The 23,638-nt window shown below is 37.6% G+C and overlaps 1 protein-coding gene across 2 annotated transcripts in view; it reads right to left on the bottom strand.

Moving 5' to 3' along the window:
• Nucleotides 1-23,638, bottom strand: part of ubr2 (ubiquitin protein ligase E3 component n-recognin 2) — a 46,260-nt gene that overhangs the window by 21,614 nt on the left and 1,008 nt on the right. The window contains exons 2-11 of one of the 2 annotated variants that reach the window (XM_079635735.1): nucleotides 16,888-17,147; nucleotides 13,705-13,783; nucleotides 11,985-12,095; nucleotides 9,430-9,560; nucleotides 9,097-9,235; nucleotides 8,940-9,002; nucleotides 7,734-7,854; nucleotides 7,318-7,425; nucleotides 3,939-4,027; nucleotides 741-839 (exon numbers count right to left, since the gene is read on the bottom strand). In XM_079635735.1, coding sequence (XP_079491861.1) covers nucleotides 741-839; nucleotides 3,939-4,027; nucleotides 7,318-7,425; nucleotides 7,734-7,854; nucleotides 8,940-9,002; nucleotides 9,097-9,235; nucleotides 9,430-9,560; nucleotides 11,985-12,095; nucleotides 13,705-13,783; nucleotides 16,888-17,147 — 1,200 coding nt within the window. Of the gene's footprint in view, nucleotides 1-558; nucleotides 658-740; nucleotides 840-3,938; nucleotides 4,028-7,317; nucleotides 7,426-7,733; nucleotides 7,855-8,939; nucleotides 9,003-9,096; nucleotides 9,236-9,429; nucleotides 9,561-11,984; nucleotides 12,096-13,704; nucleotides 13,784-16,887; nucleotides 17,148-23,638 lie in introns of both variants that reach the window. The other variant, XM_079635736.1, reaches the window with a different exon arrangement.

The following is a 23,638-nucleotide window of genomic DNA, read 5'->3' as shown; positions in this document are numbered from 1 at the left end:
GTCTATGCTGTATTCAGTTGATGTGTGAACAAAACTTCACTAAACATTATTTTTGCAGCACATCTACCATTCACTAAATGCAATAAGCTTTGTGGCTTGATATGAAAAAGTACATTTTAAAACAAAATTCAAACAATAAATGTCAAACAAATAAATAAACACAAATGCGGCATGTGAACCGATCACCTCCTCCTCTTTACTACTAGTTATAGCACCAAATAAACTGGTTTTCATGATACATTTCATTAAGTTGTACTGTATCTTTCAACTTATCATATGCATGTTATTACAGCCATAAATATTTATCTTTCAACAACAAACTGAAGCAGAATCGCATACATGCTGATCTAAAAACTGCCTTGTGTATATACATTTAAATTGCACAACTCCGAGTGTTGATGATCATTTCGGTGCACCACTAGTAAAGAGGAAAGTGAAAATGAAATGCGAAGAGATAGAAAGGGAACAGAAAGAGTGAAAAGAAAAATTTTAATGAGAGAAGAGACCAAAACAAGCCCTCTTCCTCATGGCAAGCAGTCTCTCCTCACACGTACTCACCAGAGAAGGCACGGTGAACATTTGCACAGAGAGGTCAGTGACCGAGAACTCCCTGTCGTGGTCGTCTTTCACATAGTCGCTCTGCAAGCGCTCATAGTTCTGCAGGCAGTGGTGGAGGAGGCGGAGGAGAGGAGAAAGAGGCAGAAGAGAGAGCAGAGGAGTGTGGGATTGGCGGTACTCACCACAGTGGGCGCGGTGAAGAGCTGCACTGACAGAGAGGTCACTGACACTACACGCTCGTGATCGTCCTCCATAAAATCTGTCTGGAGGCGCTGGTAATTCTAAAGGAAGGGGGCACATTCACCTTCCGGGTCAGAGGTCAGGGGCCATCTGCAGTTCTGTCCCCCGACTCTGCGGCACATACGGCCTGAAGTTACACCGCGGCACAGTGTCGAGAACGGCACGTGTGGAGCCGGGGGACTTGAGTTAAAGCTGAACTTTGCACACTGCTTTATTAGTAGACTTTCTAGAGTTGTTTAAGGTTTTAATCTCTGTCAGTGACACCCGAGGAAGGGCCCTATGAATACCACAATGTGGAAAACACACACGGAATCGCAGAATCTAGTCATAAAAATGGAATTTACAGTAGAACACGGAATGTCACAGAATCTGGCAAATTGTGGATGACTAAATCAAAAGTAGGACTGTACACTTAAAAAAAGAAATACCACAATATTTTTAGTAATGTCTGTGAATATTAAAGCACTAAAAGATGAAGTCCTGTGTATTTCTGTGTGAATGATCGACAGTTTCATCCACTACATATATATTGAAGCTCGCGTGACGCTCATGTTTTCAGCTTTTGCCGTCGCCTCACTATATAAGGACTAACACCCTCCAAAATAAAAGTTTGGTTTAATGAAGAATGTATGACAAATCAATTACTATTGTACCGTAGAATGTATTTCTTGAACTAACAAAAATAATACAATTATTAAAACTTTCCTTTTAAGGACCATCACATTTTTTATTCCATATTTTAATTTTAATAGTAAACCTTTGCTGTGCAGCACTTTGTTTGCCAAAACATAAAATAAATTGTTACATTTTAATTCGGTTGCATCGGTTACATTTTAATTTGACTTCATGAACTTGTATTAAATCATGAACCCGGAAATATTAAAACATAATAAAAAAATATTTACATTTCATAGGGCCATATTATAGTAAAAACTATTTATTAAATTGTTTTATGAATTCAACTGATTAGACATGCCTTTTAAATATATTACAGTTTAATTAAATAATTTAAATAAAATCCAGAAAAAATAATAATCTGAAAATATAGGGACAAAATTAAAACTGATTTCATATGGCCCTAAACATTGTATTTGTACCAATTTGAAAAGGAAATTTTTAATTATATAAGTTACATGATTTCAATTAATTAAACATGCTTTTTGACAATAAAACGGAACCTGGGAAAAAACAAGAAACAAAAGTGATTTCATAGGGCCCTCCACCGGAGTGCTGAGAGACAGGTTTCCTGCGGTCACAGAGCGACTGGTCAGTCGGAGGACTGCAGTGAACCAAAGAGCTGGAGTAATACGCCAAGTCAAAGTATCGCTCTCTATTACTAAGGCTCTCTCTCTCTGAGACGATACACCTCACTGGATTCTGGATTCTCAAACTCTCTTATCCTCACAGATCAGCTGAATCAAACTGAGTGAACTGAAAGTGAACTGGATGTTCTAGTGTGAATCGTGGCATATTCTGGCTATGCCTGTGGAAACCATTCTGTCTCGCAGGGACGGTGCAACACACGTTTACGCTCCATCAACAGAATCTAGAACATTTCATTGAATTCCACAGAAAATTATTTTGCCAGTTTGGAAAAACAAAACAAAAACGGTGATTGCAGTAACACTGGAAATCCTGTGTGTGGAGTTTGCTCCATGTAAAATGTGTTTTACAGGTGGTATCCAAGCAGGTAACCGTTTTTACATGGTCATGACATGAGTGGAAATAACTTTATATAGATAGTCAGAAGGAAATCGTTTTTAATGTTAACAAGTATAACGTTTTGTGGCAATATTTTAATATTATGTGCATTTTAATGTTTATTTGCCTTGCCCTATATAGACTTTCAGTGAAACAGCATTAAAGCAATTTTAAGTCATTTAAACTTGTAACTTGGAGCCAGAAAGTTCCTTCAACATCATGTACTCTAAAAACAACACTTAAAGGGATAGTTCACCCAAAAATGAAAAAAAGCTATCATAATTTACTAACCCTCATTCCAAACTAATGTCAAGGGAGTTTGGCTGATATATTTATGTAGTGTGTTCATCAAAGTGTATATGCGTCTCTTAAAAACACTTGGATTAAACCTCTTCATTTATATGGATTACTTCAACAACGTTTTTATGAACTTTTTGAAGTTTTATTCATTAGTTTTGAATAAAAGTCTTTTGGGTTTGGAATGATATGAGGGTGAGCAATTGATGACAAAATGTTCATTATTGGATGAACTATTCCCTTAAACATACAGGTTGTCATGGAGTCCCAGAAAGCGTAAAGCATGCAGCGCTATTTTTGCTTTATGAATTCAACAAATTATAAAGTTTGTTTCCTGACACTGTTTGTGAGTGCTGGTGGGTAAATTGCACCAACTTGTCACCACTTTTTGGGGCTTCATGGCCTACAGATCAAGTTCTGGGCTGTACTACAGAAACTTCCTATCTTGAGATTTAAAAAAGTGAAACTACCACGGTTAGTAACCAGTTAGATTAGGATTAGGGCTGGGTATCGATTTAGATGTTCCAATTCGATTCGATTTCGATTCTCAATTCTAAATTCGATTCGACTCAATGAATATAGATTTAATACAAATCCTATATTTATTTATTTTTAAAAACGGTGAACATAAGTTTACAAGTGGTTAATTAATAAAAAGAAATTAAGAGCCATAAACCTATATATTAAACTTTTTATTTTAGGTACACTTACATGGGTACATTAAGACCCAACTTCAAATGCATACAATGAATAGACAGGATTTTGATGCAAGATGAAAAATTGATGCTGAAAATTGGACAAGTCAGAATAGTCGCATGCCTTGATCAAACAGAATCAGGTTATTTTATGTTTAAGAGAAAACTAACACTAGCTGTAACATGGAGGCTGCAAGCCTATGAACTGTAGGAAAACTAATACTGTCTTTTGGTGATAGATAAATAAATATGGAAAAAAATATCAATTTTTGGCCTTTGAGAATCGATTTTGAATCAACCACATTTTAAAAATCGATTAATCAAATTTTGTTTTGCCCAGCCCTAATTCGGATGTTTCTGTAATACAGCCCCTGATATTTTACTGTCAATCAATATAAGCACTGTGCATCAATATAAGCACTGTGCCATTGTGAATGGAAGTCTTACCCTCGCAAACTGGATTGCAAAAAGTTTCTTGTACTTTGGATCCATGAGTAGGCTGCTCATAAAGAGCTGGTGGTAAACATTTCTCGCTCCTGCAGGAAACACAATGTTAGGCACAGCATGAGCTTCACTGGGCGAATCTCACAAAACCAGGCAAGAACATGTCTCAGTCATATTTTATCCCCAAAAACAAAAGAAACAAACAAGACATTACTGTGATTATACATCAGCGTGAATATATTACAGCGTTATTATACAAGCAAGCACTGTATTATTAGGTAATATTAATTATCAACAAGTACTTGTGGGGTTAGATTTGGATTATGTTTAGTTTAGGGTCTAGTTTAGGTTTTGTAATTATGCATAATCTACTGTTATTACTATGTAATGCACATAGTACATGTAATATGAATAACAAGGTCACTGTAAACTAGTGTTCCCCAAATTGCATTTTGATTTAAGGAAATTTATATGATGGATTTGTTTTTGCATGACAATTAATCCCATTTCCACCCCATTCCTCATTTCCGTAGTGCAATAAAATCTTGTGCAATAAAAACTATGTTTTATGTTGATCTAAAATGTTGTAGGATATTTTTAATAAGGTGAATGTAAAGACACACAACTGAGAATAATAAAAACACAAAACAAAGACACATTACAGTAAAGAGACTTTAGACGACAATCTTGTCAGTCATTAAATGTCACAATGCAAATACATTTTAAAAAGTGCCCCTATTATGATTTTTCGAACACAACATTTAATGCAGAGTGTAATGCAGCGGTTTGTGAATGTAAAAGGTCTGCAAAATTTTAAAGATCAAAGTGCACAACAAATAAAGTTATTATTGGGTCTCGTTCACTAATAATTGTGTGGATTATTTAGGATTTGCACGAACAGGACAAAATATAGTCCAGATGAAATTAATATAATATAATATAATACAGTTCTTTCTCGTTCTCAAATCGGACTGGCTGAGAGCCTTTTCCAGTCATGCGATATTCACACAGTTTAACCGTTTGTATCACTCCTGGCTCTTAGATAGATAGTGATTAAACATGAGAAATTATTAATTTGGGGTATATCAAACTGGCAATCAGTCTTATTCTATTACTTGTTCCGGAGCAAATCGTTTTTGGTTAACAGGAAAATTAAGTTTCATAACTTTATACATTTCTCTATATATTTAAGCTATACTTTACTTAAATCCTGTACTAGAGCACTGCTTTTGAATGTTTGACTGAATTGTTTGCTTGTGTTTATTTCCTATGGTCTTTTAAAATGGCGATTGTGGTTCATTTAAATATTATTGTTTAATAAATATTGTTTTATATAAATAATATGCCGTATTTGGCATTGAGAAAAGATCGTGATATGGACTTGAGTGAAATTGACATTATTACGCCATTAGATGGCAGCAAAGATCCTCTTTATGATTGAGTCGGAACAAGGAAGTTGTTTTAGCGCTGTCATGGGAAGGACAAAGACGAACATATCGCTTTCCTCGGCGGACATTCAAACTGATTTTTTGGATATAATATTTTGGACATGGACCTGAAGAATGACTGCTATATCAGATGCAGCTAATACACTCGTTTAGTCGATCTCTCGTTCATAATGCCATAATGCTGTACTCTACATAATACAATACGCTTCAATGAAGCGACTAAACGTTCCTTCATTCCTTACATTATCTAAAGTGATGTTTTAGAATTATTACCGGAGGCTCGGGCTTAATTGTCAAACTATCCATTTGAGATTTTAATCCGTAGCGGAAGGAAGTAGTTCTGCACGAAAGAGATTTTTTTTAAAGACACTTCATTGTTTACTTCCTTGTGAAGCACAATATCACACTCGAAGCTGTGTGATATGCTGATATACAGCCATATTGCACTGCTACTCATGTTATATTGCTCATATAATAAAGTAACATCCTAACACGATTATAAAGCTACACAAAGAAAGTGTTTTTTTGTGTTTTACTTTCTTCCTAATTTCTTTGTAAATTTAGAATCCATTTTAGAACAAATGTTTTTGGTGAATCATGATTTGTCCATTAAAAAAGCAGAGGGAGTTCTTAGTAAGGAGGGGTTTAGAGAGACTTAATCCATTATCGAACCGCTTCAGACACAGAGAAAATTATGAAGTGATGCTGCAATGTATATTAATAAGAGAAATGTTTGTGTTGTTTGACATTGGATGCATGTAAACCTATTGTAGGAGACTCCAAATCTAAATTAGGACCTTTTAAAATAGCATAATAGGGGCAACTTTAACTGTAAAATTCTAAAAAATGCTTAATTATTCCTGTTATAAACAACTTCTTAATTTGTTTATTTTGAGGTGAGCTGTGAGGGAAATGTAGTAGTCTCCCGATTCGATACCATCACGATACTTGGGTGCCAATATGATATGTATTGCGATTTTCTTTACGAATTGCGATTCTACAAGTATTGCGATTTGATATTGTAATATATTGCAATTTTTTTAACACTAGACCATCGGGAAAAGTTAAATCATACCCTTATACAGACTGTACATGATGTATAAGAGGAGTCATATTTATTTACAAAAACTATTCATCACATCTTTCTGACTTATTTCAGAAGCATCATTCTACATTCTCTTGAATAAATGATTCGATAAATAATTTTTTTAACAGTCACTTGTCGCCACTTAGTGGTGAAACAATGTAATAGATAAATGCGTAATTTTAAGCGCCAAGTTTCTATCAAAAGCTGATTTCTGATCGCTATCGTAGACATCACCAGTGTTCATATTTGAACTTTAAACTTTTATCCAAGTACTTCTATGATAATTTGAACTATTGTAGAACAGAAAAAATGACACTATGAGGTTGAAAAGACTGCCGTTTCATGACTACTCTATCGGGGTCAGCGGCAACACAGATCAGAATGTTTTGCGCTATGATTTTGTCAAAGGTTTAATAGCCAGGTGAAAAGGAAGATGATCGCGTGGGTGTTTGAATCGAGATCAGTCTTTTAAAGATGAATCATGCAGCTCTATTGTCTTATCTCTCTCTCTACATATGAACAGCGCGAGGGCTTTTCAGCCTCACGTCACTATCACACATCCACTTGGGATATTACGTCACTCAAACTCATAGATAACGACACATTTCATCCTCTGTTGGAATGAAATTGGCTAACTTCTGTAAACCTCGCCTACAATCAAGGACAAAAATCAAGCAATTGAATTTGAATCAATATCGATTTTAGAAAAAAAGAAAAATCGCGATAGCCAGGTGAATCGATTTTTTCTCCCAGCCCTAAAATGTAGTCATGTCATTCACTGTGCTGTGCGTTTCTGCAGTGCTGCAATATCTCAGGAGAGCTGATGTCAGCACACGCATTCACTCACCTTTCCACATCTTGGAGTCACAGAGCATGAGCGTGTCCACTAGAGAAGAGTTCTCTCCCTCCGGCCCGCGCTGCAGTCCCACCTGACACAGGATCCTCCTCAGAGCATCTGCTGGACAACAGTAACACACTCAGGTACGGATTCACTACAGCAGATGCTGACTCAGAACACACTGCTCTATTAAACACGGGAAACTGATGCTAGCTTTGGATAAACTTAAGATTACTGGAATCATAGCAAAACACCAAATTGAACAGCTGTGAAATCCAAATGTATGGTAATTGCTAAATGGAGAAGATTCAAAAGTTTGGTTTTGCACAAGACAAAAGCAGAAATGTAATAATATGACTTCTACGGAAGTGATTAAAAGGAAAGGGAAATAACAACAGAGGAAATGAGACGATGCAGAGACAGACCTGAGTATCTGATGATTTGGCCGAGCCAGTTGAGAGCTTTGAGCGCAAAACACTGATGAGCCACTATAGAGGAGTGCATGACCTGAACCCGCAGAGGCTTCGTCTGCCGACTCGTGTTCCTCTGCAAAACATGCGTTCACCAACAAACTACATTTACAAGAACAATTAATGATGCTAAAGTGTTGTGAATAGTTGCCAAAGTGTGGCTATGAAGTTGCTGTAGTGTTCCGGGTGGATCTAAAACTAAGCCCACCCCAAGTCTACAGATCGCCCTTCTTTAATGCAAGTCTATGGGATATCTTTCCACTTATTTTATTATAAAAGTTCATTATTTACAGAAAAAGTTACACCAAAATGAAAGTTTTCACTCGATTTAGCTGAAAACAAGTTAAAAATCAACTGATTCATCAAATGTATTTAATAAACACTCAAATAAAAAAAGATATTGTAATTTAAATGGCACAGGACAATATTATATCAACTTTTTAATGATATAATTATGATTTACTCCAAATCGTTAAAATAAACAATTAAACTATGGATATAATAAAAAATATATATAAAATATTCATTCAAACAAGAGTTATATTAAATAATAAAGACATCACTAACTGGATAAGTAAAAATATGATGAATATGTATAATAGTGCAAATATACTATATCAAAATGCTCCTCTCTTAAAGAGTTTTATTTCTAGTTGGCTATCAAGCTGTGGACATCGAATGGCTTTCCTAAAATTAAACATTACAAGATGTTTTACTGATGTCTCCTCACAGTTGAAACTGATTGAGTGATTAAATGAGACATGTTAAGGTGTACGGTTTCTTTCAACATACCTTCTGATGTTCATTCATGTGATATAACTAGTAGTAAAGAGGAAGAGATGATTGGTTCATGTGCCGCTTGAACTGAAGCGAGCATCAAGTGCTATTTATTGTATGGATTTTGGGATAAAACTGTCAGATATGTAAGCGGACACTTTTTGGCGAAATTTTGATGCATCAACAATAATAGTGATACAAACACAACTAACAATCTTGTTTGTGAACCATGTGTCATAGCCAGGTGCTGAAATATGCAAATTCATACAACTTAATTGAATGCCATAGCTAACAAGAAAAAGTTCTCCGTGAAAAGAGTAAAAAACCCAACCGATTTCCACATCTGAGGCAAACGGATGGGATTTGTGATTGCAGAGAACTTACCACAATAACAGATTTGGCCTGCTCACAAAACTGAAAGTCCCCAAAGCGAACAGACTTCCTGCCCTGAATACGGTGAACAGAAGTAATCAGTGAACAAAAGCAAGAGCCTTAAGCCTGAATTGTGGCTCTGGCAGGTGAACTAACAGCTGGCACTTACATCTCTGTCCACGGTGGTGGCGAAACTGACCGCCTCTTTCTGAGTGCAGTTCACAGCTTTCTGTAGTGTGTAGATGACCTGCTCGTACGTGTGGACCTCATCATTGAACAGCATGCAGTAGTAGGTGTCTCCACGGGCCCTTCAGAAGAAAATAATCCTAATATACTAACATGCAGCTTTCAAAAACATCACATGCATGATGGATGATCATGAGGGTCTAGAATGGGTTTTTCCTCACACCCAATGCTAAAAATTGTGTCTTCTGATGGGGAAAAAACATTTAAGGGACATGTCATCACATGACTTCAAGCTATGAGTGATTGCATATCTTACGGGGGCTCGAGGCCTTCGGGTAGCTCATCTTCTTTGTCCCAGGTGAGCATGTCCACAGCATATTTGAGAATGATGGCGAAAACATTATACGTGCGAGCGATCATCTCAGCAGACAGATTAGCCAACGGATCCTGCCAAACAAGAGGGCTTGTTATTGTCAACTACAACTATTAAAATTCATTTTCAGCAATTTAAATAAAAGCTGAAATGAAATAAAATATTAGATGAAAAATTAGTTGAATTATTAAACTGAAATAAGTTTAAGTTCTACTAAAATGACTAAAACCGAAATAAAAATTAGACAGAGACATTAAACAAATAAGTAATACTTTACAGAAAAACAGTACAACTACAATACTAATGTTTATGGCTGTCTTAATTTCTGTGCTTTCCTAGATTAAACCATAGAGCAGGGAGACAATTTGTCTCTTTTGTTGACAACATAAACAATTCTCATTACAAATCATATGAGATGGTTGGCGCATGTTGCGTTTTAAAATGCAAGTTATAAGCGACCCAAACTTACAGTATTTGCGGATTACAGAGTTTTGATGGACATACCACATAAGCAACCAATGCATGAAATAAAGGTATTAGAAAATGCAGAATTTTCCATTTGTTTAGTGACTGTTTGAGGCAATACAGTCAGATTAACAGTCCCAGCTCGAAAAACATGGAAATCCATATAAATACGGAAAAATCACATCCCGATGACTTTGATGACGTGTGGTTCCATTAATGGTCCTTGACCGTAAGCAGAATTGGGATCATTAAATGCCTCATTATTCCCAACCCTCCTGCTAAGACTGTTACGGAAGAAGAGGTTTGTTTGTTTGTTTGTAACGCCATGCTAGCTTCTGTGGCTATTTTCAAGATGAGAAAAATTTATGGTAAAACTAAATCAGTTGTTTACTATTTATTTTGGCTTAAAACTCTTAAAGGTCCCATGACATGGGGTTATTATATTATTTTATAATGTTTCCTGGGTTGCCCTTATAATGTTAGTATGTTTTTTAGATAAAAAAAAGTCATAATTTAGAAACAAAAGGCATTTTTCCTAGCCCAGTTTTAGCCTCTGATTTGAACGCTCTGTTTGAAGGGGCTATCTGTGTGAGACTTCAGTGTAACCGGCCACTGCTGTGATTGCATATGAAATAGCTACTTATTACATGTGAAACTCTCTCGAATACTTTTACTACAGTTATTATACGTTTTTACTATTACAGCTATCGAGATTAACAAATCGTCAGAAGTTTTTAAAGTATTTAGATCTATTCCCATCACATAAAATGTTGCCGTGATGAGCATTGCGCAAGCAGATGAGTCTTGTTGATCGCGAGAATGAAGATCTTATCATTGCAACGCAGTTTCTGCACTCTCTCTGCTTTCACCAATGCAAACACGATGATGTAAATACAGTAAGAGCGATCATGTGCAGTGTAACGTGCGTCATTGATTTCATAACGAGTTTGGCTAGTGTCCAGATAAACTCGATCGCGCTGTGTCCATGAGAAAATGAGCTAGGAAGTATAGGAACGCGTGCGCGCGATTCCTACAAAGATTGTTCTTTGATCGCTTTCTGTATATAATTTATTCACAATTTAAATACGATTTTTTTTATCCTACTAAAAGAAACGATGTGAAGTTTATATTTTAGTCACTGGCTTGACTTACTGAGGCATAAACAGCTGTATTGAACGATTTGAGAGAAAGATTACCTGTCTGAACTTGAACAATTAACGTTACACATCAGAAAGTGTTGCTTGGTAGCTCGATCGATTTATTTTCAGACGTTCGTCGAAGCCACCTCTATGACCCAAGTTGAGGAAACAGTCGTCGGTGAAATGTTTGCCGCAGACATGCAAAACTTTGGGGAGTTGTGTCGGCGCATTTCCAGAGAAAATGAAATGAATCCACTGGTTCTTCTGGGGCTTGGATGAAGGAACTAAAAAAAGGCTTCGGTGTTCATTTGTACATCCAATTATTGAGAAATTATTATGCTTCACTCGCTCAAAAGCCATGATATCTCCCGTGGACAAACTAAAATCGCGCGCACGCGTTCCTACTTCCTAGCTCATTTTCTCATGCGGGAAATATTCTCTGGGCGGGCAAAGCAGAGAAAGGGGAGGTAACATTTCCTCTGACGTCATACGGAGGAGATTCAAGATCAGCCCGATTGAGCTTCCACTTTCTCAAAGGCAGAGAAAGATAGCAAAAGCTCGATTTACACCGATTGAAATTTCTAGAAATTTGGGGACCATATAAAGGCTAGGGGAACTCATATTAATGTTAAAAAACCTCAAAAAGTGAAAATTTCATGTCATGGGACCTTTAAAACTATATTTGGTTTAACTTTGTTACATTTCTTCAAAAGAGTTAAAAAAAAAAAAGTTTCTCACAGGGTTAAAACCAGCACAATCTAATAAAACATGTTTCGATGATAAAGAGTTTTGACAGAAAGGTTTTGGTGGATTTTCTAGTATTAAAAACATGTGTGTGTGTCATCCAGGAACGGCCTATTCTACAACGGGTACACGGAGGAAGAGGTATCTTACCTTCTGGGAACAGTCACTGATATTGGGCTCGTGTTTCTGACAGTAAGGGCCCTTCTTCCAGGCCTCTGTGTCGCCACAGTCACAAAAGCCTCCTCCTCCTGAGGTGGTCATCTACAGGGAGCACAAAGACAGCAGCACATGATCTCAAGTCTCATATATCTGTCGATCTTATAAACAACAGACCTGTCATTGTCATGAGTCAACCGGCAACACATATGACTGTCTGCTCTAGGGTTCCTTAAAACAAACACTTTTTTCACACCCGATAAAGCCTACTGTATTGTATTTGCTATGCAAATTTATATGGCCTCTAAATGATCAACATGATCAAAAATGTATTGAAAAACCAGTTGCGAAACAATCGAGATGCGCGGTTGACGGTTACAGCCGTGGACTGAAAATTATATTTTAATTAAATTTGGGCGGGTGGTTGAACCAATCAAATTAAAAATATAAGTATACATTGTTAAATATTGTTATCTGACTCTGACTACATAAAAAAAAAAAAAAATCAAGTACACTTTGAAAGTCAAATTGGTGTTGTTTCCGATTTCTACAAGCTCAATAACATCCACAGCAAAAAAAAAAAAAAAATAGTCGGAAAACTGTGCCCATTAATTAGATGTGCAAGGCAAGCAGGTAATTAAGTTGTTGGGGTTGTTATGGACAATTACAAATGTGAACATGCACTGTTGTGCGGTGGAATTTCATTGAATTTCGGAATGAATAGAGTCTGCGTTTCTTTAATATCGAGGCTCTATAGTTTATTATATGACTGTTAGGCCTGTTGTTGGTATAAAATGAATTGCACTGTGCCTGAAAAAGACGCTCTCTTCCCGTGCATTCAAAATTAACGGGAGTCTTCAGAACAGGCTCGTCCTATAGTCGTCACCCTGACATGACAGCGCGTAGAGTTAATTAGCCTATAGCGTGAATTATTTGTTATTTTATTCGAGCTTTCTATCTATTTGCTAAAAAAATTAAGTGAAATAGGCATTCATTAGTAGTAGGCTAATTAGCAGCATGTTGAAATGATGTGCCAAAATGCGTTTTCTATTAGGCTACAATGAAAATATTGTACAGTAGCCTATCAGAGAAGGTCAGGTTTGCCGAAGTGCGTTTCATTTAGGCTATTTATTTATTTTTGTCCCGGTGCGCCGATCGGAGACGGAGTTCACTGCTGATATTCTGAGGTAAGAGCTTTCTAGTCTCGCGGCTGTCGTCAGCAGCGCCTTGCATCGCCCAATCAGCGGATGGCGGGCGGGTTTTGAAAAATTGGTCAAAAACGTTGGTGCGGATGGATGGCGGACGGATGATGAGTTTTGTGATGCGGTTACGGATGAAATAATAGCCCATCCGCGCATCTCTAATCTACTACATGCCTTCTGTCATCTGATTGATACTTTATAGCAAGTAAAAGGCCTTTTAGTATAATTGTTAAAACTCCCACTTCAAATCATGGTTCACGTGTCTTTTTTCTGAGAGCCATTTTTGCAATGGCTTTTGATCAGCTGGTGTCAACGTGATTTTTTTATTAAGACGTCCCATTTCAAACCAAATGGTAATTTCTTGTCAGGGAGAAGTCAGGGTCCACGTGGCACTAGTGCAGACGGGTCTATTCACTTGGCATTTGACACTTTCTCTGCAACTGTCACACCAACATGCTGACATACCTGAGTAAGATGTTTAAGATTGTTAAGTGGATCTCGTTTCCTCTTACCCTGTAGCGATGCTCTTTGTGAACGCTGCCTAAGAAGCACTGCATACACAGCACACAGGTTGGATCGGCCGCACACTCCCTGATAAGAAGAAAACATATCAAATGTAAATTACTTCAACACAAGGATGGCAGCTGTTAAAACACCAGTGAGCTGCCTACTAACCAACCGGTAGCATAGAGACACGAATGAAGGTTGTTATAAATGATAGCAAAATTATGCTGCCATTAAGATTCCTCATGGCACGCATCGTAAAACATTCCCAGAATGCACTGCAACTGAATAGCTCTCTTGCTGCATCCCGATTCGCCTCCTTATACTATTCCCTAAAAGTATGTACTGTTTTTGTGAAGAAAATGTACATACTTTTAAGTGGTTAGTAAAAGAGTATGCAAAGTTTAAGACATAGTACTACGTCATAATTACATCTTTAACGGACCGCTCTGTCACTTCATTACATGCATCCTGTCACCATTTAAACTGATGTCAATCATCTTGTCACAGTTCATTGTAAAATTCAATTTAATTTCTTACAGTATCAGAGAGAAATGTAGCAGCAGAACGTTGATCTGCCAGTTGTGGGTCTTTATGCAGAGACTCCTCATGTGTTTGCATAACGAGTCATTTAAAAGTTCAATTTGAAGTTTCACTTTTCATTTGATCTCGTTAATTCAAGGTTTATTTAAAGCTACACTGTGTGATTTTTACCCCCGTCTAGAGGTGAAAAGGTATATGACCGTCCAGTGAATATTAGTTTCTGTTCCTCTCAATTCCGATTTCGTTTTAACTCCTACGGTGGCCAATGTAGTCCAAGATTAACATGGCTTCCAGTTCGACCTCGTCCATGAGTATTCCTTCAAGTGATGAGGTTACTTTAGAAAACTATTATAATTTGCAGTAATTTAATTTGTTAGTTAACATGTAGGTTATGACATCTATGTAAAATGAATAATAGTTTTATGTTTTCGTTATTTTTTTACCATTTCATTGCTAACATCAGCTATCAGGTTCCCAGACGAATGCAAGCAAATCTTAGTAAAGTAACTTGTATCAGTGCTATCGTTATTCTGTATATTGTACGACATCACTAGCATAAGGCAAAGTTTACATTGTAGGCTATATCATTTTCTCCGTGAGCAGAGATCAGTTGATGTGACGGAGGTGCGAGGGAGAGGTAGAGGGAAAGGAAAAAATAAAAACAGGGCCGGTGTCAGTGAATTGCGGAGACGTGAAAGGCGAAGCTTGAATTAACGGGTATGTCCCTCTTTGGCTAATGTACTTTCAAGATGGAGGGGCAACATGGCGACCGACATTCGAACCCCTCACCCGTATGTATTTTCAATGGCATATTATACACTCACGAGAATACTTTATTACTTGAACGAAGTAAATATACATGAATGAGCACATATATTTTTGAAAGAACTAAGTGTTTTTAGCTAAGAATAAACTAAAAAAGTTACACAGTGTAGCTTTAACTAAACAATATTCGAAGGGTACAATAATGTTTTAATTATTTACTTATAATCATTAATAAAAACAAACAAATTGAATTTAATTATTTTGTTAAATTAAAAAAAAGAAACAAAAATAGTTACAAATGGTAGGGTTCCTTCCTTGCCACTGTTGCTTAGACACATTTAACAATATCACTGTTTTCTGCAGAGCTGCTTCATAGATGAATTGAACATTTCATATTTGATTAACTTTACATAGTTATTGAACTGAACTAAATCAACATTGAACTGACCTATGAAAATGAAAAGTTGCGATCTTCCAAGCCTATATGGCTAGGAACTACTCTCAATCCGGCGTAAGAATCAAGGAACTGTGCGGCCGTACCATGGGTGCAGCAGGCGTAATGATATGACGAAGCACCTGAATAGTCCACGAATAGTCCCCAGCTCGGTAACTTCCAACATGACCGGGACCGGGACTAAGTTTGTGTAGTTTTTAGGCGGCAAATTAGGTTTCCTGTGCGATTAGCCATGGTTCTGTGCGTAGTAAAGGGCTGCGATAGTAAGTCGAGGGTATATTCTACCATAATGTTACACCGAATAGCAACGAACTTGTTGACGGCAAGTGCTTCGTCATATCATTACGCCTGCTGCACCCATGGTACGGCCGCACAGTTCCTTGATTCTTACGCCGGAATGAGAGTAGTTCCTAGCCATATAGGCTTGGAAAATCGCAACTTTTCATTTTCCGTCGATCTTAGTACACGGTTTAACTACAGAAGAGTCAAGTTTTAAATAGGAAAAATATTGAAACTCGTTGGTCATTTTGAAAGAAATGCTACTGGACTCATCAGAATCAATGATCTATGCTAAGCTATGCTAAAAGTGGTACCGTCAGACCCGGAGTTCGGCTGAATGGATTCGAAACCGGTAAAACTCAACTGTTTAACTCTGGGGGAGTTATAAAATGAGCCTATTTCCACAAAAAGTGGAGTATCCCTTTAACAATAACACAGAATAGTATACGCACAATATCGGATTTGGTTCGGCCTCATCTGACCGATACCCGATCCGGCAAATTGGTATTGTTATTGGTTATTGATATTGTTTAAGTCCATTGGCTGCACAAGATGTAGCCTATGTAGACAGCAAAGCAGATCACTAGGGTTTTGGATCAGAGCCAGTAACACATTACATGACATGATTGTAAAAAGATCTGCACAAATTCTTAGGATGCAAGATACATTCACATCAGTCAGATCAGATTCCAGTCTCATAAAGCCAGCGTGATAAAGCATCGGGGATATGTGTGAGCCCTTTCATTTGTTTCTCAAAGAAACAGAGCAGAACAGCACAGACTCATCACCTCCGGCCTCTTAGCCGGCTTACAGTGATCTTGCCTAAAGGACTTAACCTAACAGCAACCTGACCTAATTCAGCCAAGACTTCCACGTCTGTGGGAACACAGTGACCCACACTATCCCAGGTCAGATGGCCACAACAGCATACATGCATGGGGAAAAATAAATAAATACATTTTGATAGACAACCCACAAAATCATCTGTCTAAGCAATAGACAGTGAGCAGAGCACAGAGCCATGATCACTAGCTTTAATGCCTTTGACATCAAACACATTGAGAATAATTGTGGGTGCAGACTAGTTGAGAATCAACACCCTTCTTTAGGTGGATCAGAAAGAGATGATGACGAAGTGTTGACAGTGTACCTGCAGGAATACGTTGGCTCTCCCACTTTAAACACATGGCCACAGAGCTGGGAGGGCTGGTTGTCCTGCTCCAGCTTGGCCAATCCCACGGACGGCTCTTCCCCGCACAGGTACCACTCGAGCGGGCCCTGGAGCAGCAGCTGAGCCAGCAGGTCCTCGTTCTGGGGGTTCAGGTTGGGGCCCAGGCAGTAGATCTTGGGGACGTAGCAAGCCAAGTGCTGGTACACCTCTTTGGGCAGGTTGCTCACCTGTAGCCATTTCTGTGGACAGATGGGTCAGATATATGAGACACACACACACAATAGGGCTAGGACGATACACCTATCTCCTGATTCAATACTATCGCAATACGAGGGTGCCGGTAATGCGTTTTTTTTAAAGAATTGTGATTCTAAAAGTATTGCGATTCAATATTGCGATTTTTTTTTAACACTAGACCATCGGGAAAAGTTAAATCATACACTTACGCCGGGTTCACACCGCACGCAGAAGCGACGCGGAAGCGGCGCGGAACGGAGGCCGCGTCCTTTCGGCGCCCATGTTAACCTATGGTGTCGTTCACACCAGACGCGGAGCGCCGCGGCATGCCGCGGCCGGCCCGCGCCATGAAGCGCCAGTTTCGGTGTCTGGTCTATTTTTTGCGCGAGCCGCGAGTGATCTGCGTCAATTTTCTAATTAAAATACCGCGAGAACACACAAACAAACAGGGAAACAGAGAGAGAGAGAGGCAGGCAGGAGTTGATAAGTGAAAATGGATGATGTCAAATTACTCGCACTGGGAAACAGGAAGAGGAAAATAGATTTAATAAATTTGAAGCGAGGATGTATATTTCAACGGTATATCTACACTAGCCTACTAGTCTACTACTGTCTACCATATTCTCTCTCTGGCTGCAGGTGTGTCTCGACAACGGATTAATAAAAGAAGTGTAGCCTACAAACTTCTTGGTTACAGAAACATGGTGTATTCATTTTATGATGTTATTTACTTAACCATGATGTAAAAAATAGCTCTGAATAAACAACAACTGAGCAGAAGTGCTTGTCGACCTCGGCGAAGAATACGCGTCTGGTGTGAACAGGCACGCGCCGGGCCGCGCGTGATTTTCCGTTCCGCGCCGCTCCCGCGTCCGGTGTGAACCCAGCGTTATACAGACTGTACATGATGTACAAGAGTCATATTTATTTTAAAAAACTATTCATCACATCTTTCTGTTTTATTTAGAAGCATCATTCTACATTATCTTGAATAAATGATTCAATAACAAATACATTTTTTAACAGTCACTTGTCGCCACTTAGTGGCGAAACAATGTAAAGTTAAACGATAAATGCGTTATTTTAAGCGCCAAGTTTCTATCAAAAACTGATTTACTCTATTTTGATCGATATCGTAGACATCAGTGTTTATACTTGAACTTTTATCCAAGTACTTCTATGATATTTTGAACTATTGTATCACAGAAATAATGAACACTATGAGGTTGAAAAGACTGCCGTTTCATTACTACTCTATCGGGGTCAGCGGCAACACAGATCTGAATGTTTTGCGATATGATTTTGTCAAAGGTTTAATAGACAGATGAAATGGAAGACGATCGCATGGGTGTTTGAATCGAGATCAGTCTTTTAAAGATGAATTGTGCAGCTCTATCGTCTTATCTCTCTCTCTACATATGACACGCGTCCACTTGAAAGGGATATTACGTCACTTTAACACTCATAGATAACGACACATTTCATCCTCTGTAATGACAAAAGTGGCTAACTTCTGTCAACCTCGTCTACAAGGAAGGACGAAAATAAAGCAATTTAATTTGAAAATAATAGATTCTGTAATTTTAAAAAAACTTTTAAAATCGTAAAAATAAAAACGCGATAGCTAGGTGAATAGATTTTTTTCTCCTAGCCCTAACTGTCTGTATATTAGAAACGCAACCTTTTACTTTAATAATTTGAATCAATTAGTTTAGTCAATTAGTGCTACAGTGTGAAAGCAGACACACAGAGATATAATAAAAACAATGGCAAGGTAAATAGATCAGGTGGACAAAGGTCAGGTTTGAAAAGGAACACTAGTCGTCAGTGTTTGATTGCATTGCTTCATCCACTGTTTTATATTTGCATGACCTTACAGGACAACCAGTTATTTCTAACATTTCTCAACTAAGTTTATATTTACCACGTACTACGCAGAACACAACGTTTGTTCTAGAAGTGTGAGGTTAGAGCTGCACGATTCTGGATACATTGAGAATCACAAATTATTTTAATTTTTTTTCCAAACTGTGATCAAGATTCTCCAACTAAACAAAATAGGGGTTCTGACAAAATATTAATTGCTGAGGTCTATTTAAGTAATCTGAAATATTTAAAACACTCGGTTTGAATGAATGAATGATTCAATGACCCATTCAAATACATTTGAAATACGTTTCATGGATGAATCTGCGTTTTTAAACGAATCTGACAAATACATTTTTTCACTTGCTCTATTTTGCTACCGTAGACCATCAGTGTTTTTATGTGAAATATAAACTTTTATCCCAGTACTTTTGTGATCGAATATTTGTAACAGAAATGATGATACGGTGATGTTGAAAAGACTTCTTGTGAAGCGTGAACACGGATTTGAATGTTGCAGGGTGTGTTTGTCAAATGTTTAGACACAGAAGAATCGCTGTCAGTTAGGACTAAGATGATAACATGATAACTGCTCTCAATATAATATAAGATTGCGTGGGTGTTTGAATCGAGATCTCAATCTTTTAACCATTAATCGTGCAGCTCTGTGTGGTGTGACCAAATTAAATGTTTTTTTTTTCTTCTAGATTACAGCTGACATTACAATATGGATATTTTTGGTGGAAATTACATTAAATAAATATTTAATCAAATTAATTTCATCTGACTATTTTTCATTTTATTTCACAACACAGAATTGTGTTAAAGGTACAATATGTAAGAATTTTGTAATAAAATATCCAAAAATCATTTGCACAGTGTGATATATTTCCTGCAGTTGTGTACTTACAATATCCCAAAAGTCTCCAAAGATTTTTTATTTCAGAGAAATTCCAATTTTAAAAATGGCCCGTCCCGCACTATCCTCGGTTTCCGCTCGTACTGCCATAGCCATGACGTAACCATGACGACAGACGAAGACAACTGCGTAGTGCATAACGTTTAGCGGCACGCTGTTCTTATTTCGTTCAAATATTATGGACAAATAAGGAGAACTAAAATGAGGCTTAATATCGGCGTGGCGTTTCTGAGATGCCGAGAGCTCCACGTCCGTGACTAACTTGGACTTGACAGAGCTTCACGAGTCACGACTTGACAGGGACGCCGCTCTTGCACATACTTTATTAGACAGGTGAGCAAATGTACATAAAACAAATCAATGTTATAGAGCTCAACATGATGAAATGTTAGAATATGATCAGTATGTTATTCTAATGTTGATCTAGCTTACTGCTAGTTTCATATAACAAACAAACTAACACATAGAATAACATTATAACTTTCAACACACTTAAATGCAGTTTAGTATGATAGTGTAACGTTAGACCAAGTGAAAGCGCTGCGTTACCTCAAGTTTATTTCGTCAAATAAACTGCCCTGTGTGAGTAGTAATTCAGCACTTGCGGGTAAGTTCGGTAGAATCAAATATCCTTTTTCCTTTATATCAGCGGGACTCGCGTGTGATATATGTCTATTATTAGCAATGACGGTATGGATTTTTTCTTACTGCGGTTGAAAAGCAAGACGGTATAGCGGTAAACCGCTTTAAATCACTGAAAATTCACTGTTTCATCAACCAATTGCCTGGGATTAACAAATAAGAAGCAAATATAGCAGCCATTTAATCAGGACGTGGAGACGTCCGCGTGCGATCTCTTGCATTACATTTCTTAGAGAAGACTTTACTCTGTGAAAATATTTATTTATTTTTGTCCCTGTGCGCCGATCGAAATGCTGGGGATACAACAGAGCCAATAGGCTATACTACGGACTTTAGCCGTAAATATCTCTGCTGCATTGGATCAGTCTCCTTTCTAGAACAGCAGGAGCTTTCTAGCCTCGCGGCTCGCGGGCGGCAGCAGCGCCTTGCATCGCCCATAGACCTTAAAACAATCAGCGGATGGCAGGTTGGTGCGGTTTTGAAAATTGGTCTAAAAAACGTTGGTGCGGATGGATGGCGGACGGATGATGAGTTTTGTGATGCGCTTGCGGATGAAATAATAGCCCATCCACGCATCTCTAGCCTGGAATCTATATTATGCGTCATGAAACATTGCGTTCCCCAACTCGTGAAAGGTCGGATTTTCTCCATCGTTTGATAAGTTTTGTTTAGAAAACCTTGAATCCATGTAAGACACAATGTCATTAGAATCAATGAATCCATGTCATTAGACACAACGTGCACACATGTGCAGGCCAATGTTTTTTTTTGTGGTGATGACGGTGACGAGCTCAGACCCGCGGTAGGTGTCACGTGACCGCGGTAACCGTCCCAGCCCTAATCGCGACCTGATTCCCACCACTGTAATGTTAAAAAACATGAATGTTTTCACTCATCCATTAACATTAGATCCATCAGCTTGACAGCAAGTCCCATCATTCAGCTCGTCACTGCGTCATAAACCTTTGCTTTTGTTATTGTAAGAGGTTAGCGACCCCTAGCGGTGAAAAAAATGACATATAGTAGCTTTAAGCAAAACATTTCATATAAATTATTTCTTTTTTTATTACTAAAATGGTTGTTTTTAATAATATTCAAGCATTTTATTAATATTCCTGTCAGACAGCGACCAAGGCAGCGCTGGCATAATGTCAATAACACTTAGTTTCTTTACAATGTATTAAGGTAAACGTGCCTAAATTACCACACACACAAAAAAAGGTACCGGCACCGAATTACCAGTTAAAATGTGAACGGTACCCAACACTAGTGATGAGATGATTGGTTCATGTGCGCTTGAACTAAGGCATTACAGTGATCCGTCAAACCGTATTAAAGAGTACCAAAATGACTTTATTGTTTGAATTTCATAATAAAATCAACCGAATCTTTAAGATGAGACTTTGCTTCATATTAAAAGTAACAAAGCTTTTTGCGATTATCGGATGGCAGGCACGCTACAAATGTTTAGTTAAGTTGTTCACGCATCAACAGAAATCAGCACAGACTAAAAGATTTTATATTTAAAAACATACCATTACTGATTAAAATCAAGAGATTAATATTGTCAATCCAGAGCAAGTGTCCACACAGCTAACACATTTTAACGGTTGTAATTTATCCACGTTGTGTGCACGAAAGAGACGCTAACACAGTCAGAGAAGCGCTAATAAAACATCCGTGTCGGTCACTGATTCAGCCCGTAAAACCAGTTCAGCCCCGAACTGAAAGTTGCTGTTTCGGCCGAAAAATTTTGGTAGCTAAAATGTCAGTGCATCTCTAAATTAAAATGGCAGTGATCTTTTGCTCAATTTCTGTATATAGGCCTAATTTTTTACTGCTAACTACATATTGCAAAGTTTCTAGATTGACAACTGTATTTAAATGTGCAATTGAATCAGTTCTCACTGACAGTAATAATAACAAAACAATCTGATACAGTATGTCAAATAATCTGTATTGAGTCTTGGAGTGTAAATCCAAAATAATTAGGCTAGACCTGCCACTTTATGTAGTGTTTACATTTTTATTTTTTTTATTACTAACTTTTCAAATCAGCCACTCAGTTTACATTAAAATTTACAGATTTTTAAATATAAAAAAGTAGAGAAAGTCTCATGAGAAGCCAGGTTATTCTGTTGTTATGAAAAATCAGGTACATATTTAGCAATATAGCTGGTGAATTATGTATACTGCGATGTAATGGTGAACTATATGTGACCCTGGACCACAAAATCAGTCACACATGGGTCACTTTTTTTAAATTGAGATGTATAGGCTACATCACATAGAAGCTGAACAAATTAGCTTTCCATTGATGTACGGTTTGTTAGGATAGGACCATTTTTGGCCAAGATGCAACTATTGTAAATCTGGAATCTGAGGGTGCAAAAAATCAAAACTGAGAAAATCTCCTTTAAAGTTGTGCATTTATGTTCACGATTGTGCTGCATTCACTCACAAAAATAAATGTTTTATACATTTACAAAATATCTTCATGGAACACGATCTCTACTTAATATCCTAATGATTTTTGGCATAAAAGAAAAATCGATAATTTTGACTAATAACATAGTCAAGGCTAATCATGTTAATTTCAGTTATGTGTCTGACATTGCAGAGCGATTCATAAAACACATTAGCATTCTGATACATATACTTGTAGACAAGCCTGTATGAGTGAGTGGAGGCGGGGCTCATTTGCATATTCATGCATCCACGTATATACTAGTTTGCACAAAATATTATGCATGCCTTAGATTAGAAGACAGCCATCCATGTAGGAAGCTCACTAGGTTTTGTACTTTAGTATGCAATTCTGACATAATTTGTTCCTAAAGAAAACACTAATAACAACCTAGCTGATGTCCAACAGCAGGTAAGTGCCACAATCACATTCTAGAAGGAAACACAGGGATTACATATGCACAGTAAGTGGAACTTGGCAGTCTCTGTAACTGTCTACATCGACCTACTAACCTGGATTTAGTGCTAGAGAGCAAATAGCCAAACAATCCAGCATCTCTTTTCAGACAATTCACCATATGCATGAGTTGACTTGAGATT

Source organism: Phoxinus phoxinus, assembly GCF_949152265.1.
Source record: "Phoxinus phoxinus genome assembly, chromosome: 14".
In the NCBI taxonomy this organism is placed as follows: Eukaryota; Metazoa; Chordata; class Actinopteri; order Cypriniformes; family Leuciscidae; genus Phoxinus; species Phoxinus phoxinus.
This window is presented reverse-complemented; position numbering and strand designations above follow the sequence as displayed.